The sequence below is a fragment of the Passer montanus genome, unplaced genomic scaffold (genome assembly GCF_014805655.1).
Source record: "Passer montanus isolate IOZ18808 unplaced genomic scaffold, ASM1480565v1 scaffold11, whole genome shotgun sequence".
NCBI classification, from domain to species: Eukaryota; Metazoa; Chordata; class Aves; order Passeriformes; family Passeridae; genus Passer; species Passer montanus.
The window spans coordinates 7,825,376-7,844,519 of NW_024357613.1; the positions used below are offsets into that span (position 1 = coordinate 7,825,376).

General features: G+C 39.8%; 2 protein-coding genes across 10 annotated transcripts in view; one reads left to right on the forward strand and one right to left on the reverse strand.

The window, feature by feature from the left end:
* The window catches only part of MMS22L (MMS22 like, DNA repair protein), an 89,981-nt gene extending 83,134 nt beyond the window's left edge, over positions 1–6,847 (forward strand). The window contains exons 22-25 of the mRNA XM_039728627.1: positions 1,059–1,225; positions 2,648–2,744; positions 3,864–4,031; positions 6,288–6,847. Of these exons, the coding sequence (XP_039584561.1) occupies positions 1,059–1,225; positions 2,648–2,744; positions 3,864–4,031; positions 6,288–6,372 (517 nt within the window). The 3' untranslated portion in view covers positions 6,373–6,847. The remainder of the gene's footprint in view (positions 1–1,058; positions 1,226–2,647; positions 2,745–3,863; positions 4,032–6,287) is intronic.
* A 6,303-nt stretch (positions 6,848–13,150) lies between these two features.
* The window catches only part of KLHL32 (kelch like family member 32), a 124,326-nt gene continuing 118,332 nt past the window's right edge, over positions 13,151–19,144 (reverse strand). For 8 of the 9 annotated variants that reach the window (XR_005629735.1, XR_005629732.1, XR_005629734.1 and 5 more), the window contains 3 exons: positions 17,103–17,197; positions 14,170–15,276; positions 13,151–13,252 (listed from right to left, as the gene is read on the reverse strand). Coding sequence is in view for 1 of the 9 variants with exons in the window: in XM_039728647.1 (XP_039584581.1) it covers positions 15,115–15,276; positions 17,103–17,197 (257 nt within the window). In the remaining 8 variants the exon portion in view is untranslated. Of the gene's footprint in view, positions 13,253–13,667; positions 15,277–17,102; positions 17,198–19,144 lie in introns of those variants that run through there. The other variant, XM_039728647.1, reaches the window with a different exon arrangement.

Sequence of the window (19,144 nt, forward strand, 5' to 3'; positions counted from 1 at the left end):
CATGATACAAGAACTGTGAGTGTCACAGCTTTCAATTGCCAAGTCACACCAGTGCTCTGGAGCAGTGCAATGAAGTCACATTTAATTTAAAAGTTGTAGAAGCACTCTTGAGTTTTTAATAAGGATGCTGGTTTTTAATTGACGTATTGCTCAGCCAACATATGTGCCTTGTTTGAGTAGATAACAGTACCTAATATTTAATAACTTAAAATGTTTTTTTGAAGGTTCTGGGAGTGCTCTTGCTGACTGATAAATAAATGCTGTGTTCTCTTTCACCTGCAAAACTTACTGTCTTCAGATTCCATTAATTTGTGGTGCCAAACCAACAGTAGTTCATATTCTTGTATTCTTTTGCAGAAAATGAACAAATCAATATGTTAAAAATTGGAACACTCCATGTGTGTGATGTTGAAATTTGCTCTTGTCGCAGATTGACAGGTCACCTTTTATCCTCGTGCCAGATTTTATATTGGAGATGTTTGTGTTAATTCTGACAGAACAAAATCAGTCATTGGCTGTCCTGTTACAACATACTGTTTACAAAAATTAAATAACAGTACCGGTGTAACAGCAGAGCTGTTACAACAAGTATGATTGTGAGTTTGCAAAAGCACATAAAGCTAAATAATGTTATTAATTAACAGTTGTATTATGCATGTTGGTTTAGGATTTTAGAATCTTGATTCCTTCATGAATTCAATTATATTATGAAGCTCCCTTTGTATTTAGCTTTTAATAGTCACACTTGGGTTTTTATCTGTAATTATGATGGCTTTTATTTCTCACTCCTTTCTGAACAGAAGAGTCAGAAGATATCACTGTCCTCTGACAAACTGGGAGTCATTGCTACGACTAAGATAAATAGAAGCCATTATTTAAGCCTAGATAAAGATAGAAATCTATGTAATAGGCCTCCTGCTGAAATATCACAGTTATTTTAACGTATATGGTGCTTGCATTACGTGAAAAAAAAAAACAGGTATATGGTGCTTGCATTATGTGAAAAAAAACAAAAAAACAAATCATAGACTTTGTTCTGGCTTGCTTTGTCTTCCCAGGGAAAACTACCTGCAGTTCAAAGGGCATGCTCCACCTCCTCGCTTGGCCTCTGTTCTTGCTTTCATTCTTGAAGTACTTCAGAGAAGCCAGAGCACTGAACTGTGTGACATAGACTTGGTTCTCCCAGCTGTGTTGAAGTGCTTGGTACTGGTTAATGAGCTGCAAGGTGAGCTGTTTGTTTGCTTTAAGTATATCTCTCCACGCCTGCAAGATTTCTGCACTGCTGAGCATCTTTAATCCCAGTATTTAAGACTCTCAGATGAGGTGAATAAAACAATCTGTCTGGCTAAACTGAATGAGGCTTTTTTTTTTTTTCATTAACTGGTCTGGGACTTCTGCCTCTCAGGCAGGGAAGTCCTGCCTCATTTAACTCTCTAATGAACTAATCAACTTCTCAGGAATCTGAAGGCCTTTCCTTTTTCCCCCATCCTTCCTATGTAATCTCCTCCATTAGCAATTGTGGAACTTTTCTACCCCCTAAAGTTTTGAGACCAAATAAGACTAGTGTATGTTCTCCCCATAGAGGCATTATAAATGGATTAAAAGTAGCATGTTGCTCTCTGAAGGTATCTTTGAGCCTTCTTTCTTCTTTTAGCATGCTTTGTTTTGTAGCAAGAACATCTTGATTTTTAGCTACTTAAGGAATGAAGCACTCTTTTCACCCCACCATTGTATAATGAATGTACTTGAGTTCAGAATTTCCATTTCTTGCTGCTAGAGAGGCATTAAGCAAAATTTGGATTCACCTCTCACTTCTCCTGGGAATTTTCTCTTATAAAGTACTGTTTGATTCTGGTCTATAATACTTTCAGGGACAAGATGTGCTTAGAAAATTGGCTCAGTCATCACCAATTTTTTTCCCCTTTTTGCCATCACAGCCATATCTGCTAAAAGCTGAGTACCCACCTTGCAATGTGCCAGGCAATGAGCTGGCACATTGGAGCTGGAAGTCTTGTGTTGGTGTAGCCACCAGCTCCCTGCCTGCCTGGACAGGGCTCTGCCACACCCTTCTGGAAAAGTCCTTGCAGCCCAGTTCCACCTTTATAAAGGAAGAGATGTATCTTGCAACTTGGGTATTTTTTGGAAACAATTATTGAGAAAATAGTGGGGGAGGTTGTTGAGTTTTTTAGGTTTCTTTTTCCTTAAAAAGCAGTTAGGGTACATTTCAGAACAATCTCTACCACTGAAATTACGGAGTATATCCACACAGCTTTGAGCAGGATATAATGCTGTGACTACCTTTCTTTTGAATCAAATAGGAATGCTTAAAGAATATAAACAGAACTTATATTTAAATAAAACCTCTATTTCCTCTAAATGTATATCTCTTGGCTTTAACTTAAAAAAAACATTGTGTATTTAAAAATCTGTTTAAAGGATACTGGTGGTGAAAATAAGACTTTTGCACATACCCATGACTCATTCTGTTCTTTATAGCCAATCTGAGTGCTCTCACAATCATTTCACTTGCAACAAAGAAAGATTAAACCTTTTTTTTCTCATTTAAAAATTTTTGTCTTCATGAAAGACATACTCCAGATGGTCAGTTCAAGAGCTCTATGTGAATCTTGTGATTTTTCTTTTGCAGTTAAAAAAATATCTACAGACATTGTACAGTACATGATAGAAGGCTGCCAAACAGGGTCAGGAGGAGAACATGCCACCCAGCTGACTTCTGTATTTAGGTAACCAGAAAATATGCCAACTGGCAGCAAAGCTGCTGGAAGCCAATTGACAGCAAACATGTTTTCTTAAAATAGCTAATTATCCTAACATGCTGCATTGTTGTTGTTTATGGTATTTTAGTAATGGTACTTTTGGCACTGGATTTGAATTGAGCTTTGCCAAAAAGCCAGAGCAGAAAAACAGAAATGACAGGCATACCTGCTTCCTCATGAATGAGGCACTATTTTGATAGGCATATAGTTTTTCCTGAGATGGGAAAAACTCCTTGGAAAAACTCCTTGGGAATGCTGATGGTGCTGTGAAAGATGTGTGTGCCTAATCTGAAGTGCAGCTAATATTCATATAACAAGCTTAGCTTTTTTTTATTTGATTTTTGTGACAATATAATAGATTATTATAATGTAAATTATCCTTATTTCATAGCTCTGCAAAATGAATCCTCTATCTTGCATGGCTGCAGTAGAAGAGCTGCATGACCTGGCACTCAAAAGACATTCTGCAAAGCTTAAGCACTGCTGCTGTATTGGGCTAGTTCTAGGTGAAAGCCTTGAGAGAGACTCACTGAAAAAAGAATGGATGTTTGTGGGAATGCCAGTCTATATGTGATACATCAATTTCATTGGATGTGTCATCCTTAGGGTGCTAAGCATGTAATCTGTGAGCCTTCAGGTCCTCAGGATGGCAAATGGATGTGCTTCCATCTAATTATCTGCCCTATTTAAGATCCAGGGGAGCTTTTTAAGAAATGCCAACATTGTTCTGCAAATTTGAATCAAAACTCTTGTTTTGTTAGTCTTTTTATTATTATTAGTATTTATTAAATAAGAAATATATGGTTTAGTTTTGCATTCACACACATTATGAACAAGGCAGTCCTGGTGAAACAGCAGCAGAATCTGACATATTACTTGAAAATAAATGTGTGGAATTTTTAGCATTAGGGTTCAAAACCACCCTTTGTTTAGAGAAAGTTTTCCAGGTAGAGTATTCCAGTGTTAGAATATGAAAATTGCTATGCAGCCAGACTGTTTGTTCTGATTAGACTCTACAGTTGTTGTTGGTATGTTCTCTGCATCTAGTTTTGACCCTGCATTAAATGCCCCTGTATTCCCCCTCAGGCAGTTTATCCAGGACTACACTGCTGTCTATGATCACCGGGTTTTCAGCATCCTGGAAACAGTGGCAGTCTTGGATCAGACTTTAGTTACCAGCCTGATTCCCACAATCACACAGTCTCTGAAGGATTCCGAGCACAAACAAGGCCTTGGAAGAAATGCTGCACAGAGGTTTGATTTTCATTTAATATTATTTTTTGCAATGAATAAGAGAGGTTTATTCTGTTGAAAGAAGGCAGTGTTAAGACAGCAGCACAGACACTCAAAAATGAGTGATTTTTAAGTGTTTTCAGCCAGAAATCTCCTTTAACTCAAGCCTTTCATAGTTTTAAGCCATCTATATTTGCTAAATATTTCCAGAGATGTTTTGATACTAGGATCCACAGACCAGAGTAGAATTTTTGTGAAGCCAGGTTGTCTCTACAATGTATGTTGCAAGACAGAATTAGGAATGCCTTACCCAAAGAATTTTCCTGTTAGTCCCTGTTTTAGAGGACTTTATGGGTCATCTGTGAAATTATACTGTAATCAAGTATGGCCTGAGATGCTTGGAAAATAAATACCCCAACTTAATATCAAGAGCTGTCTAATAATCTAAACTTAGAAGAGTTGTGGGTGTCCAGGATAGGTTGGCTCCAATAGGCACAGCAGGCTCATGCTTCCTCTGTTTGCCCCCCAAGAACTCAGGACAGAAATATTTGACATGTGAATCCATCTGGCCTTAGGAGAAAATGGCACAGGAGGGGAGCAGCTCTGCAGGGATGGTGGTGTCTGGGTGCAGATGCAGAACTGACCTTTCAGCATCTATGCAAGTACTGCTACAAAACTCCAGGAAGCTCTGCCTCATGTGGCACCTGAGCCAAAAGGGCTCCTCCTGTTAGTGCTGCTCACTGGCAGGCTGCCCATGACTCTCCTGTGGTCTGGGTAGGGAATCCTGGGACTACTCAAAGGGGAGAATCCACTCATGCCTCACACTGGGGAACTTTTGAGCTGTGTGTCGGCAGGGCCTGGGCTATAAGAAATCCAAAAGACAAGAGTTGTGCAAAAATAACTCGTGAGGCAATGAAGGGTACTCACAGGGTAGTCATCTATAATTTAATGAAAAATGTATTTAATTCATTTGTAATTACATTACTCACTTTTTACTATCCACTACCAACAACTTCATTTGCTTTTATTTAAGAGAATTTGCCCAGGATCAGCCTGATTTACCATTATATGAAGGATTTTCACATGACCTGCTTTTCATTCTTTGATAATGTGTTTCATAGCTAAAATTTCTGCTTCTTTTTCTTTTGTTAAATACTGTTAATATTGCAACATTCATCCCATTATCTACAAAATGCTGAAAGCATGCAGGTTGTTCGAGCTTCCTGAAATACATGTTTGGAGATTACTGAAGAGCTACATTTTCTTTATGCTCATCACTTAAACCATATGTGTTATCTAATCTGTTGCCGATGTTTTCTATTAGTAATTTGTATTTAGAATGTGCTCCATTACCCAGCAGCCTAAGGTGATCCATGAGCATTTTATTGTAAAAACACTATTTTCTCTCTTCAAGAACACCTGATTTTTCTGTCTTTGGTCCTAGACTCTAAATAACATGATATTAACATATTCAGTGCAATTACTGTAGACATTAAAGTGCAAATCCATATCTGTAAAAGAAGGTTCAGAAGTTGCATTAAATGGTTATAGTGGTGATGTCCAGTGTTGTAATTGCAAGGAACTAATATGAAAACTGCAGTTTTGTTTGCTCAAGTTAATATTTCATGACAAAATAGATAATTAGAAAAGACCTAAATGTCAGAGGCAGTACTTTAACAATAATTACATTGTTTTGGTTGGAGAGTATTAGAATGAACTTAAGGTGAAAAGTGTCACCAACACATATGCACTCTTCTGGAAAATCCACTTGAGTGACAATTCCCTTCTGAATTCCAGGTTTCTTTTAAAACAGTCATTGTCCTTGGTTGAGGATGGTGGTCTGAATCTGGTTCAGTGCTTGGGCTGCACCCAAGTGTGAGGGTCTCACATCACTGTGCTGTGGTGAGAGTCACAAGGATTGCTTAGGCAGGAATGAGAGAGCAAACATCATCAAGTCTGAATGCTAATATCATCTAGGCCTTGGAAACTCCACATTTTTAAATAAGGAACTTGTATTTCACAGCAGTTTATTAAACAAGTAGGCTTCTAAGCTGCTCCACTACACTTCTAGCTGTAAACAGTGCAGTCCCTATTCTTCCTCTCATCTGGCCATGCTAAAGAGTCACAGCAAAAAAGCAGATGAATAGGTGGGGGGAAGTTAAAATGTTTTAATATCTCAATATCTAAATGTGTTTGGGAATTACACACTTTAACTCCTAGAATGTGTGAGATTATTAAAATAACATGTTATATGTTTTGGTTTTTTTCCCCCAACAGAGAAGCCTATAAGAGACTCTTATCTCACCTTGCAGAGGCTGGACAAAATGAGATACAAAACCTGGAAAATGAGACAGATCAGTAATGTACTGGTGATTAATCCTTTCCTCTTGGACGTTATGACATTGTTGGTACCTAAAACTACAGACTACGACACACGAGACAAGTTCTTTATCTGTACAATGGAAATACATGTATCAATTTTTGTCATTGTTTTTTCCCCAATTTATGTACAAATTAAAAAAAAAAAACTTTGGTATTTTATTACTGTCATGCATTTGAAGATTGACTCAATATCCTGATGAGTAGAAAGATTGAAAGCTAATTTATTACAGATTCAAATGTCTGTCTGAACAGAGCCTGTATTGCAACACACAAGACCAGATTTCAAAGAATTTCACAACCAGGTTCACATTGAATGAGACCTGTCCCTCTTAATAGTGTACATTTGAAAAGCTTATTCAGTTTGTTCTTATGAAAATCATAATGTTGTAATTTCTAATTTATTATTTTAGTAGAATGGGAAGAACATGTGCTCTCTAGTACTCAACTTGTTGAATGCAGTGCATTCACCAGGGGTTTCACCAATGTGATAAAACTTGTGTTAAGAGAGAGTATTTTTTAATATGTTTGTTTATGTTGCACAGAATGTATATAGCTGTCTTTAACTTCCACCTGTATTAAAACATTTCAATATTTCATGTTCCATTGTAAAACCTCTCTGTTTTCTTTGTGGGTAATATAAGAAAAGGCAGGTTTAGATTTCCTGTTCCCTTCCTTTTCAATGCTATGTTCTTAAAATTGATCTGTATTTTCCGGGGGTCCCAATGGTCTTTTAATTAGTCATGACATTATTAGTTATCCACTTTTACTAGGTGTGAAAGGTGAGAGGGGAAAAAGAAGAGAGGACAAACTTGTAATTTAAAAACTCTTCATTTGATAATAGGCTAGTAATTATTCCTGTTTGCTGGGAAAGTTGGATCTTTCAAATCTTTTGCTGTGTTATGGGTCTTTCCTGGGTGGATCTAGCTCTGCAACTTTTTCTACATTTTTTTTCCCTAAAGTGCTCAGGAAACTTTCATTAATGGCTATGGTATCTACACTTTTCACTTCTCTCAATAATCTGAAGCTTTCTGAAACTACTTACTGGACTTTGGAGTGGGTTTGCCATTAACGGCAACACCAGTGAGCAGGCTCCTACTTTTAAAGTTACTCACATTTTAATTTTACAATGTTAACGGGAAGGAAAAATTATTTTTATGTCTAATAGCACCACAAAAATCCCTAAAATCTTGTTCAGAGCAGCCTCTCTTTCGTTACAGTAATCTTATCAAGTTGAACTAGATAATCTTCTTGCCTAAATCGGCTATCAGTACTTCAGATAATGCAGTAACTAAAAGCCTCTTTAGGCTACTTAATAGTGCAGAACATGGAGGTTCTTTTCATTATGAAAGTAACTTATTGAACTTGCATTGTAGCTTCTTGTAAGCTTATGTACCTGAGAGTTTTATTCATCCCAGGAGGATTCTGCTTCTGAAAAGCTTTTTTGAAAAAAATTAAAAACACCCCTCTCCAAGAGAAATTAATTGAGATGCCTTTTGAAATTTGAGTCCTACCACACAGTAGATCCCAGAACAGATGTCTGACTGTAGTATTACTTCCTGAAAGTAAAAACTGTGATTTTAAAGGATAGAACAGATATTACAATGAAGCACTTAATGATGTGTTTAGTAGGTTATTAAAGACATATTTAATACTATCTGTGGTGGCTGGAAGTTTCTGAAAAAGCAACAGGACTTTATGTAAAAGCATAGCAGCTCCTGGCACGTGAGAAACTAATTTAAACACTTTGGAAACTATCATTCTTCTTTGTCACAAAGTTAATGCAAACAGAAACAAGACATTTTGCATCACAGTCATCAACCAGTGCCAAATGGGGGATCTGATGAGTGGTATGGGCATTTGCAGATGTGACTGATAGTTCCAATAGTATTAGTGAGAGGAACACTTGGAGAGTGCTAGTTTATGCTGACCTACCAAGCATACACCAAACAGCAGTCCAAAACCAGTCAGGAGGGACAAAGAAAATGCTGGTTTTAACTAAAATATAGAAAAACCTAAAAGCTTAAAAAAAAAATATATATCTTATTAGATGCTGTCTGTATAGAGGCTGCTTAAGGCAATAAACATTATTTAAATTGAACCTTTCTATAGTATTTTACACTGAAAAGTTTGATTTTAAAAAGGGTAGATTCAAACTAGATATATGAAAGAATTTTATTTTTTTTTATTATGGGGATGGTGAAACACTGGGACAGGTTTCTCAGAGACCTGGTAGACACTGTTCCTGGAACCATTAAAGGTCAGGTAAGATGAGGTTCTAAGCAACCTCACTCATTTGAAGATTGCTACTCATTGCAGGGGTGTTTTACTTAGAGATGGTGTCTCTCAGTACATTGTTTAAAAGTACCACTGCTGCATGGATCAACATTTCCTGCAGCTGTAAATTCTGCAACAGATGTTGAAAAGTCCCGAAAATAAAAAGAGTACTTAACTCAGAGAAATTTAATCATTCAAACCCATCTATATGATGAAAAATTTATGGTATTAAGCTATTTTGAATGTTGTGATGGGTTTAACCCCAGCCAGCAGCCAAGCCATCTCCAGGACAGCAGGGCCCCATGACACGTAACAGTGTAGCACATAACATGGGAAGATGAACACCATCACTCCAAATGTGTATTCCTTCTTCCCCCACTTTATGTACTGAGCATGATGTCACATGCTCTGGAATGGCCCTTTGGTCACTTTGGGCCACCTGTCCCAGCAGTGTCTCCTCCCAGCCTCCCAAACACCCCCAGCCCCTCCCCAGCATGGCAGTATGGGAAGCAGAAAAGGCCTTGGCTCTGTAAGCCCTGCTCAGCAATAACAAAAACATCTCTATGACAAAGAAAGTGAGTGAAGAAAATTGACTCCACCCCAGCCAAAACTAGCAGACATCTAATTAATTACTCATAACTATAGAGTCACTGTTTGTCAGTGGAGTTTTAACAAAATTTTGAATTTCTGTATGCTTTTTCATGCCCTCAGTCTGTGACCAGAATGTCCTTTCATTTGGAAATGCTAATACTGCTAATGGGAGACCTGGCTGAAAATGAGCCATCATGAGCCTTGCCAGAATTTTCCACACTCATTTCCTTGGCCAGAGGACAGTTTCCAGGATATAAGAAGATGTGGTGTGATGGTTTAACTATCACAACACACATTTTTGTGATGTGTGTGTATATATACTAAGCACCCTTTTTTTCTGCAATGCACAGAATTGAAGATCTAAATAGACAGTATTTAATCTTTACATTTCCCCTATTCCAGAATTCAGGATACCAATCACCTCTGACCCATTATCACCCTTGTGATGCGAAACACATGTCCAGCACATGATGAACAATGGCAGGCAGAGGGAAGACTGGCTTATCTTTCCTTTAGTAACCTTAACAAGATAACATGAAATAAAATACCTTCTGTTCAGAATTCACATGACTTTCTTTAGTCCCACAAAGCTGTCCCTCCGTTTCATAAGAATTTTACATTTGTTATTGTTATTGAAGAGCAGAAACATCCTAATTTTAATTACTCTTTGCTTTCATTTTGAATGGGGGAAAAAAGGGGAGGGGGGAGGGTACGTGTTTTGATAAAAAAGAGGTTCTGAAATAGAAAAATTCACATCTTTTATGCTGGAATAGAGCAGCAGACCTGTGGAAAGAATAAGGTCCTGGCCTATCTGTTGTAATTGGACAGAAGAGGAGCTGCCAATAGCATAAATTGCTTGGTCATCTAAGGAACTTTGATCACTCTACACTTAAATGCAATATAGTTCCCTCAGGAAACAAAAAAGGGAGTTTTACTGCACTCTGGTTTTCCTTCTTTCAGAAGCTTTTTAAAAATTAGGTATGCAATTGGTATTTCCAGTTTAATCATATTTTAGAATTTTTAACTATTACTTAAAATCCAAATTCAGTGTAATCAGCCCATCTGTTAGCAATGGTTATAAAATTATGTTGAAGATTAAAAATCTGATGCACTGTCAATGTGTCCCAGCATAATTAAGCTTGTTTTATGATGAATGACTAGGATATGGCTTTTGTCTACTTGAGCAGCTTTAAAGTGGTAAACCTTTTGCAAGCCTAATGTACAAAGTGCAAAGGTATGTACAGAAAAACAACAACAAAAAAAAGCAAAAGCTCAGATCCTCTATTCATTGATGTGGTATCTTTACAGGCCTTTGGAAATGCCAGCAGAGTAATTCCACATTGCAACCAAATTCACTGCATTTGTCAGTCCATCAAACACTGTCTTGGCTCTACCCTTCTCCTTGCAGAATGACACCAAAACAGGCATTAAAAATGCAAATTTGTAAATTCATTATTTGTTTTGGAAAGGCTCAGCATGACCTGCCTAGGCACCAGTGGAAAAATTAGCACAGCATTTGCTTACATGAATTGAGGGTATTGCTAAAAATACTTATTCTGTTCTTCAGTACTTGAAGTATTGCAACATTAACGTTTTTAGCATTTCAATTCTGGCATTACTGTGAAACTGTTATATATAATCATCTCTATTGGAAAACCATTCTTTATGTGGACAATTTATCCCTTTATAACGTGTCCTTGGAGGGGGAAAACCCCCTTCATTTTGCAAAAATAGAACAGTGTAAGTCCTTTATACACAGTCTATGTGATAAACTTCCTGCAGTTTTCCTCCCCTACAAACTCTTGTCTGCAGATGAAGTGTTTCAACCTTGCCCTCTTAATTTATTCTACATTTTAATTCTCAATAAACAGATGCCGCCTCTTTTCGCGCCTGTTTCCACATTGTTCCACATTCTGCCTGGGTTGTTTCTGCATGTGTGAATATTCAATTATCTGTTTCTCCACGATTCTGCAACTGATGTACTAAATGTCTGTACAGGTTTGGGGGAGGGTAACTGGGGAAGGCAAAATTTAGATGAAAAATTGTTACAGAAGTTTCAGCTCTTCTGAAAGCCAGGAACTTGGCTCAAAAGCTGCTAAACTAAGAAGAAAATAAAATCGTAAGCCACAACTAGAAGGGATTAAAAGAACATTACTCTACAGAAGAAGAACTGCTGCACACTGGCTTATCGAGTGTGAGTGTTCCTTTAGTCAGCACTTGGGTGTGAAATGCTCAAAAGACACCAAAGTGGCAGAAGAGGCTGTTGGTGCTGCTGCTGCTTGTGAAGTATATATATTTATGGTGCTGCTGATGCTTGTGAAGTATATATATACTTTAATTAAAGCTATATAAAGGATGGAATATTATTCTTTGTGGGTGTGGCCTGAAAAAGATCAGAGAACAGCTCTTCAGTACAGCTCTTCAAGATCCTATGGCCCAAAAGTTTTAGCTGCAGATATAAATAGCCTTAATGTGTAAATCTAAGGTATTCAGGGCATAGAACTGCACTCTCTTCCAAACAGGACAGTCAGTGACTGCTGCATTATTCACTGGTAAGAACACCTCTTTCTCTGAAGAAGTAGTGAGTTCTCACTGGTTGCAACTTGGCCCCTTACCTTGTGCACTCCTAGCTGGATAGATGCCTTGTGCTGGCATCTGCTCTCCCACTGTGATGATCAGACTGTGGCAAAAGAACCAGCAAGCATGGAAATAATAATTCTTGTTCTGGACAGCTTTAAGGCTGTGTGGAAAAACTGAGCTAAACTGTGCCAGAGTACCAAAGCCAATTGGCTGGGCAGGGACGAAGGTTGGGTTCGGAGTTGTACGTCTGCCCGAAACAGTACAAATTTAGAACATCACAGGTGGATCAGGAGGTCATGCACAGGATTCTGCAACCATGGCAGTTTTAGAAGTCAGAGACATTCAATGGAAGGATGGCAGAGCGAGGCCATGATTTGTCAGAAACTCCAGCTCCCCAGGCAGCCTTTGCAGGAGTCCTGCACAGCTGCAGGTGGCAGGTGAAGCCAGCATTACTCTCCCCCATCTTTGCTCCTTCCAGCTGAGACCCCTCAGCCACAACAGGGTGCTCTCTGCCTGCTCTTTGCATCCACACTCCTCCCTTTTCTTACCTGATAGTAATTAACTGGGTTTTGCTCACCTGGCAAGAGCTATGAGGCATTTTCTGACTTCAGGTGCAGCAAAGCACCCTCCATCTGTCCTGTAACAAAAGCAGAAAGACCCAGATAGGAAAGTGTGACACAAAAGCCTAAATGACTAAGGTTGCTGTGAAAGACCTCTGTAATCAGTGGAGCCTGATGATTAAGAGCCAGAGCAGGATCCTGACACTAATAGGAGCATATGTGTTGTCCTGAGGCTCTGTGGCAGAGGTACCCCTAACCAATATAATGCAATTGCACAGCTGTTTAAAACTGCCATTCACAGTGCAGACAATTGGTGACAACAACCAGAGCAGCAGAAGTGTCTAAAGGGCAGAACAAACATGACAAACAACTTTCTTGCCTTTCAGACCTTGAACCAAGAGGCACATGCTGCTTTGCATAAGGAAGCTGCTCCCCTCTGCTTCTCATACCCAGGCCACTACTGCCCCTTTCTGCCACTGCTCAGCAGTCATCCTGATCCATCCTAATCCCTCCCCCTGCTCTCCAGAAGCAGCAGTTTAGAAATTATTCCATAGCTACAGCTGTGGTAAGCTATGACACTTAAGAATAAAAGTCTCCAAACTAAGCTGAGACATAGAAAACACACTTTGCACAATTGTCCAGAAGTGCCCTGGGCTTTACAAACAGGAAGTGTTGGTTCTGCCCCCAAAACAAAAGCAGATCACTCACCTGGTGGGGTACCTCCAGGATGAAACTCAAAGCCCCTGCACACAGGTTTTGATTATTTTAGCCATCCTTCTCTTGAAAATGAGACATGTACTCCGTTTTTGTCCCTGAAAGCCACACCTAAGTTTGTCTACTTGCCTGGCTTGGGCCCTGCAACCCACAAAGGAAAACAATTTCTGTAACTGGACTGTTCAGAGAGCTGTCCCTTGCATGCAGATTTCCAGGAGATGAAACAAATTAAACCAAGAAATTAAAATGTGTCTTGATGTACAGCCTACCCAGCTCCCACGCAGCATAGAGAAAAGTCCTGCCTAGATATAGGTGTGCTTTTTGCACAGAGGGAGATGCTGTCAGCAACTCGAGCCAGCGTGCCAGGCAAAGACTGTGCAGCCGCAGCTCTGCTCGAGGCAGGGAAAGTGAGGAAGCTCAGCAAAAAAAAAAAAAAACAAAACACAAAAAACCAACCAAAAAAACCCCAACAAAAGCAACAAAAACCCAACCATAAAACATTCTAGTCTGAAAAGTACGGAAAAGGAAAGGAACATCAGTGTACTGATGTTCCAGCAGTACACTGCCCAGCAGGAGACAGAAATTATAATAAAGTTACCTCCCTGTAATCAGACCCTTAAAAGATAGTTTTGGTTAGAAAGCACTGCTCACTGGACAAAGTCAAACCTGTTCCTGTCCAGCAGGCACAGGCTACTGCTGCAGCACATTCCACATGTGGCATTAGCAGGAGCATCAGCAGGAATTTGACAGGTCTGCTCAAGCAGCACAGTGGCAGGGAGCTGATCAGTAGGTGAGGCAGAGAAGTGCAGAGTATCCATAAATCAGAAATAGAGTAAGATTTAATTACATGCTTGGTTAATATTTACAAACATTGACATTTTTGTTCAATATGTAAATAAAACACAGAGATAAGAGACAAGGACTGCAGGAGCCAAGCAAAGCCAAAATATACTGGGTTAGAGTATTTGCTGTGAGCTGGCATATGCCTAGAGAGTGGAATGGAGACACGCTATATAAACTGAAAGAATAAATAAATAAATATTGACATTGTTCTACACCTGTTTAGCCTCTGGAGGCCAGTGATTTGTGGGACCATATGTTGGACAAAATGAGACTGTTCATTGATAATTGTAAATGTGGTGACCCCTTGCAAACTGGATATTAAAAATATTAAGTAAATGGCACATTTTAATTATACAGTAAAGAGGCTGATCTCCACCATTAGAAGACTGCAGCTGTCAGGAAGAATTGATCATATGACAGAAGGTAACATTTATTTGGTAGTAGACCTTGGTAAATGACATCCTAAACAATCTTTAGATTGTCAGACAAACACATTCAGTTCAGACTTGAGTTTAACCGTGAGGCTTCATTTTCTTTGCCTTTCAGCTGAGACAATTTTTATCTGTTCCTCATCCTATAGGGCTTGTTTTTTTATTTTTGTTTTAATCTGTTTTGAAGTATTTAAATTTCAAATGAAGTATTATTAAATGAGAAACTGTAAACGATGGAGTTCGAAATTGGAAGTCAACACATTTGTTATTCTTTTTGCCAAAGGTATTGAGTAAGTTGCATAATTAGCACAGTATTATATCATGTTTGTCAACATAAACAGAGCTTTTTTATTGTCTTTGAAAGCGTCATTGGTGAGCAACAGAATGTGCAGACTCCAAAGAGCAGCGGCCCAGGAAGAGCTGAGAGCATCCACAATGCCTGATGAAGTTGCATAAGGAAATGAAGAGGACACGTAGCAAGTGGTCACCGCAGAAATGCACAACGCGCTCACGCGTCTGCTGCTGCGCCTGAGGCCAAGGCGAGAAACCGCACGCAGGTTTTGGAACTTCCTGCCTGCCTGCTGTGATCTGACTTTAAGACAAATGTGTGATGGCAAAGCAGCAGCCCAAGTGGATTGATTCTTCTCACTGACCCAGAGAAACCCTTCTATACACAGGGTTTGATGTTTTCCTCCTCCACTTCCAATTCCGTGAAGCGCGAGGAATGTGTCACATCGTGCCGATCCTGTGGTGAGGCACTTGCAGAGTCTGAAGGTTGGGGCATGTGAAATAAGGAGCTGGAAGAAAGCAGGCTGCTATTCCATTGGAAGCAAAGGGGAGCGTAGGCCCATAGAATACCTCTTCCTTCCCCTCCTTGCTAACATCCAGCACCTGCATGGCAAAGCATACAAAATGTTTTTGGGATCACAGAAGAAAGCTGAAACAAATTTGCTGGTGCCCACCTCATGTATTTACTATTAATCCCAGTGCAAAAGGTAGCTTAAGATAATTTTTAGATTATTTACGGATCTGGTAATCCATTTGCTGTTCTCATCACCCAACCGAAAACCTGAGTGCTCCGGCACTCAGGAGCAAACAATGACACTGGATCCTGCTTCCTGGCAGGAGAATGTGAAGCCATGCAAGTGGGTTACTCTGCAGAGTAGAAGGGCTCTTGTTAGCACACAGCACAAATCGTTTGTCAGCTCCAAGGTATTTAGGGGGTACAGAAGCTCTATGGAAGATGGGAATGCCAAATAAATAACTGACTTAAATTAAGTAAAGAAATTTAAAGAAAAAAATGGATTTTTTTTCCTTCCAAAGGAGAGAGCAACCTCAGTTTTCCTCAATTGGAAGATAAAAGGGCTAGTTTTGCTAGTTAAAGCCAGGCACACTGCCAACAGCTGAGGAGGGACAGTGTGCACAGCTCTGCCAAATCACTCATTATATTTCTTTTCCCTTTTATGTGGGGATTGTGTCAGGCAGGCTGCCAGTTCACGACCAGTCTGGGGATGTGGACAAATGTCCATTTAAGAAAGCAAGATCCCAGGATTATTTCTGCTTGTCACTAAGCCGTATTAAAACCCAGGTGCAATACTGCAGAGTACCTGTTGATTATAAACGAGCCCACTGGTGGAGCACAGCTGCTACCTCTATACGGTGCTATTACTCCATCAAAGCATCACATGTCAGCTGTATCCAAGCCAGCCTGAATTACTTTTTCCAATAAATTTTTTGGTGTGGTATCCAACAACTTGCTAAAACACAATTATACTAGTGACCAGAACATGTTTTTAACTGTTTATCTTGTGTTATCTTACTCTTTACAAATTCATGCTACTAAGTGTTCAACATAAGACCAGCATCTTGGCAACCTAATATACTCCCTTCTTATGCTAAGCCTAACTTCTAGTCTTATGGGACAGTCTGGAGATGAAATACTAAAATCCAAAAAGTTGGAAGCTAATAAAAATGTTGTTTTATCAGCAAAAGTGCAGAAACTGAGATATAAACAGGAGTTTCTGCCTTTAACTGCCCAGCTGGTGACAAAGCAGTGGCTGTGATGCTGAACTGCTTCACTCAGAAACATGCAGAAAGATAAGAATTCCTAATTTCTGTACCAAAATACCTGAAAGCCATGGATCTGCGGGTGAGCTACTTTTATAAAAGATGGGAGAGCAGAAGAGTTTGTTGGACAACCTATTGCCTGGGGCAGGGATCAAAAAACTTCCACTGAAGATTTAAAGCAGTAAGCAGAAGGGCAGGTAGCAGGCTGACTGCACTTGGTCAATGAACAACTCATTAACTCCGGCTGCCCTTCAGAAACACAACTTGGAAATAAAAGAAAAATCCCAATATGGGCTGAAAAATTTTAGCCCCATCATCCATTTCTGCAACCTTTTTAATTTTGAACTTGATTGTGTAGCTGGTGAATATATACACATTATTTTATCCAAACTTTGCCAAAGGAAAGACAATTCAACCGTGGTTTACTGGAATATCTTAGAGGAATTGCATCTATTGGCTCATCTGGAAATGCTTTTAATTTCTACAGTTTGGTTCTATTTCCTCTCTGTTTATGCAGGTTCAGTGGCTGCATAAGAAATATCCTTAATCTCTCCTCTTCACATGTATTTTCCTTTTTTAATAACAACTGTGCAAAACTTATACTTGCAAGATTATTGGAAAAGACTTTAAAAGAAAACTAAATCGCTCACCTGGATACATGCCAAAGGCTCATTTGTCCAAATCGAATAGCCACCAACTAAATATATTCTACCGTTGTGGACAGCAACTCCAGACTCATTTTGACCTAAAGCAAAGTAGGAAATAGAAACCACTTTCAGTGTTTAATTAACCCTTTTAACACTGAATGCTGGAGTTCTCTAACGGGATGCAAACACTCCTGGCAGTGAGTTGACGGTTTCAGAATTCCCAACGTGTGGGAGTGGAGGTGAGGCGTGGGGGCAGTTCCTTGCTCTCTGCAGGAGCCCTGCCTGGTGCTGCCCAGATGAGCATTAATGTGGCTGTGCAGGGGACCATCCGCTCCCTCCTCGCGTGTGCCACAGGTGACAGACACGGTCCCCACCGAGTGTCCCTCCTGTGCTGCCCACAGCTGTTCAGCCCTGCTCCTCCTCCAGGTAAAAGTATGGTGAAAAATCACAGGAGCTGCTGTGCAAGTTCATCCGCATAGAAAAAAACTTCCAAACTTGTTGGGAGACTTGAAGGAAGAATACAACCTAAAAAAAAATCTGCACTACACAGTTCACCAGGAACATTTACTGCCAGTTGTACTGACAGAAAGAAAGGCTTAGGTAGCTTCTTAAGGCACAGGTTGTGGAAACAACCTGGAGGCAGTGGAGAGAGGAAATTGCCTCACAGCATTCGGTGGGACAGGGTCAGGTCCAGAATGAGAGGACACCTGCAGTGCCAGGGTTTTGCAGTTACAATTCAGATGACATCCTTATCAAAGGCTGTCAGTTCCTCCATACAATAAAATAATTAACTAGTGAGCAAAAGACACATCTAAAATTAGTTCTGTTTGACTATGTGCAATTCCTTTTTAATCTATGCCTCTCTCCCTAGTGTCCATCAAGTACTCTGATGGCCTGACTTGGAAATCAAGCAACCCTACTGTTGGTGCTTCTCTAAAAATGTGTCACATGCCTGTCTGGAAGTGGGGCCAGCAGGTTCAGGGAGGTGATTCTGTCCCTCTGCTCCACTCTGGTGAGACCCCACCTGGAGTGCTATTCCCAGCTCTGGGGACCTCACTACAGGAAGGATACTGACCTGTTGGATCAAGTCCAGAGGAGGCCACCAAGTTAATTTAGAGAGAGGGAGCATGTATCCTAGGATGAAAGGCTGATAGGATTGGGGTCTGTTCAGTCTAAAGAAGAGAACACTTCAGCGTGACCTAACTGCGGCCTTCCACTACAGAGAGCCTACCAAAAAGCTGGAGAGGGGCTTTTTAAAAGGCAGTGTAGTGACAGGACAAGGGGGATTGCCTTCAAGCTGGAAGGGAGTAGATTTAGATTAGATATTAGGATGAAAGTCTTTACTATGAGGGTGGTGAGGCTGCCCAGAGAAGTTGTGGATGCCCAGTCCCAGGAAGTGCTCAAGGTTGGATGGGGCTTTAACCAACATGGGTCTAGTGGGAGGTGTCCCTTCCCCATGGCAGGGGTTGGGATCTGGATGATCTTTAAGGTGCCTTCCAACCCAAACCATTCTATGATTCTATGTTTCTCCTTGGGATTCAAGGAGATACTACATCTGGGAATTGTATCAGGTGCCAGTGAACTTTGGTGGGCTGGGTGGCAGGGACAGTGAGCTGCAGTGTTTTGCAAGTTCTACCTGTAACAGTTCTTCCTAATAAGTCAAGAACAACTTTACACATCCTGTAGTTAACTAAGCACTCAATTAATTTCTGACTTGATGGAATTCCAACAAAGACACATCTTTTTGGGTAATTTATTAAGAAGATACTGTTTAGAAATAAGAAAAAGTTAACAGATTTCAGTGAAAGCTTTGCCCTATAATGCCAGCAGAAACCACTACAAAACAATGCTACATGGTAAAGACACATCAGTCTCATGCACACTCACACAGGGAGCTAAACCAATACCACAGGAAAACTTCTGGAGAATTAGAAAGCTTTTGGAGAATTAGATAACAGTACTAGTAACAACTATGACAAATTATTTTTGACTGCTTTATTAAATGAAATTTATCTGCAACTTCTTCAAAATTTAATGTACGCTGT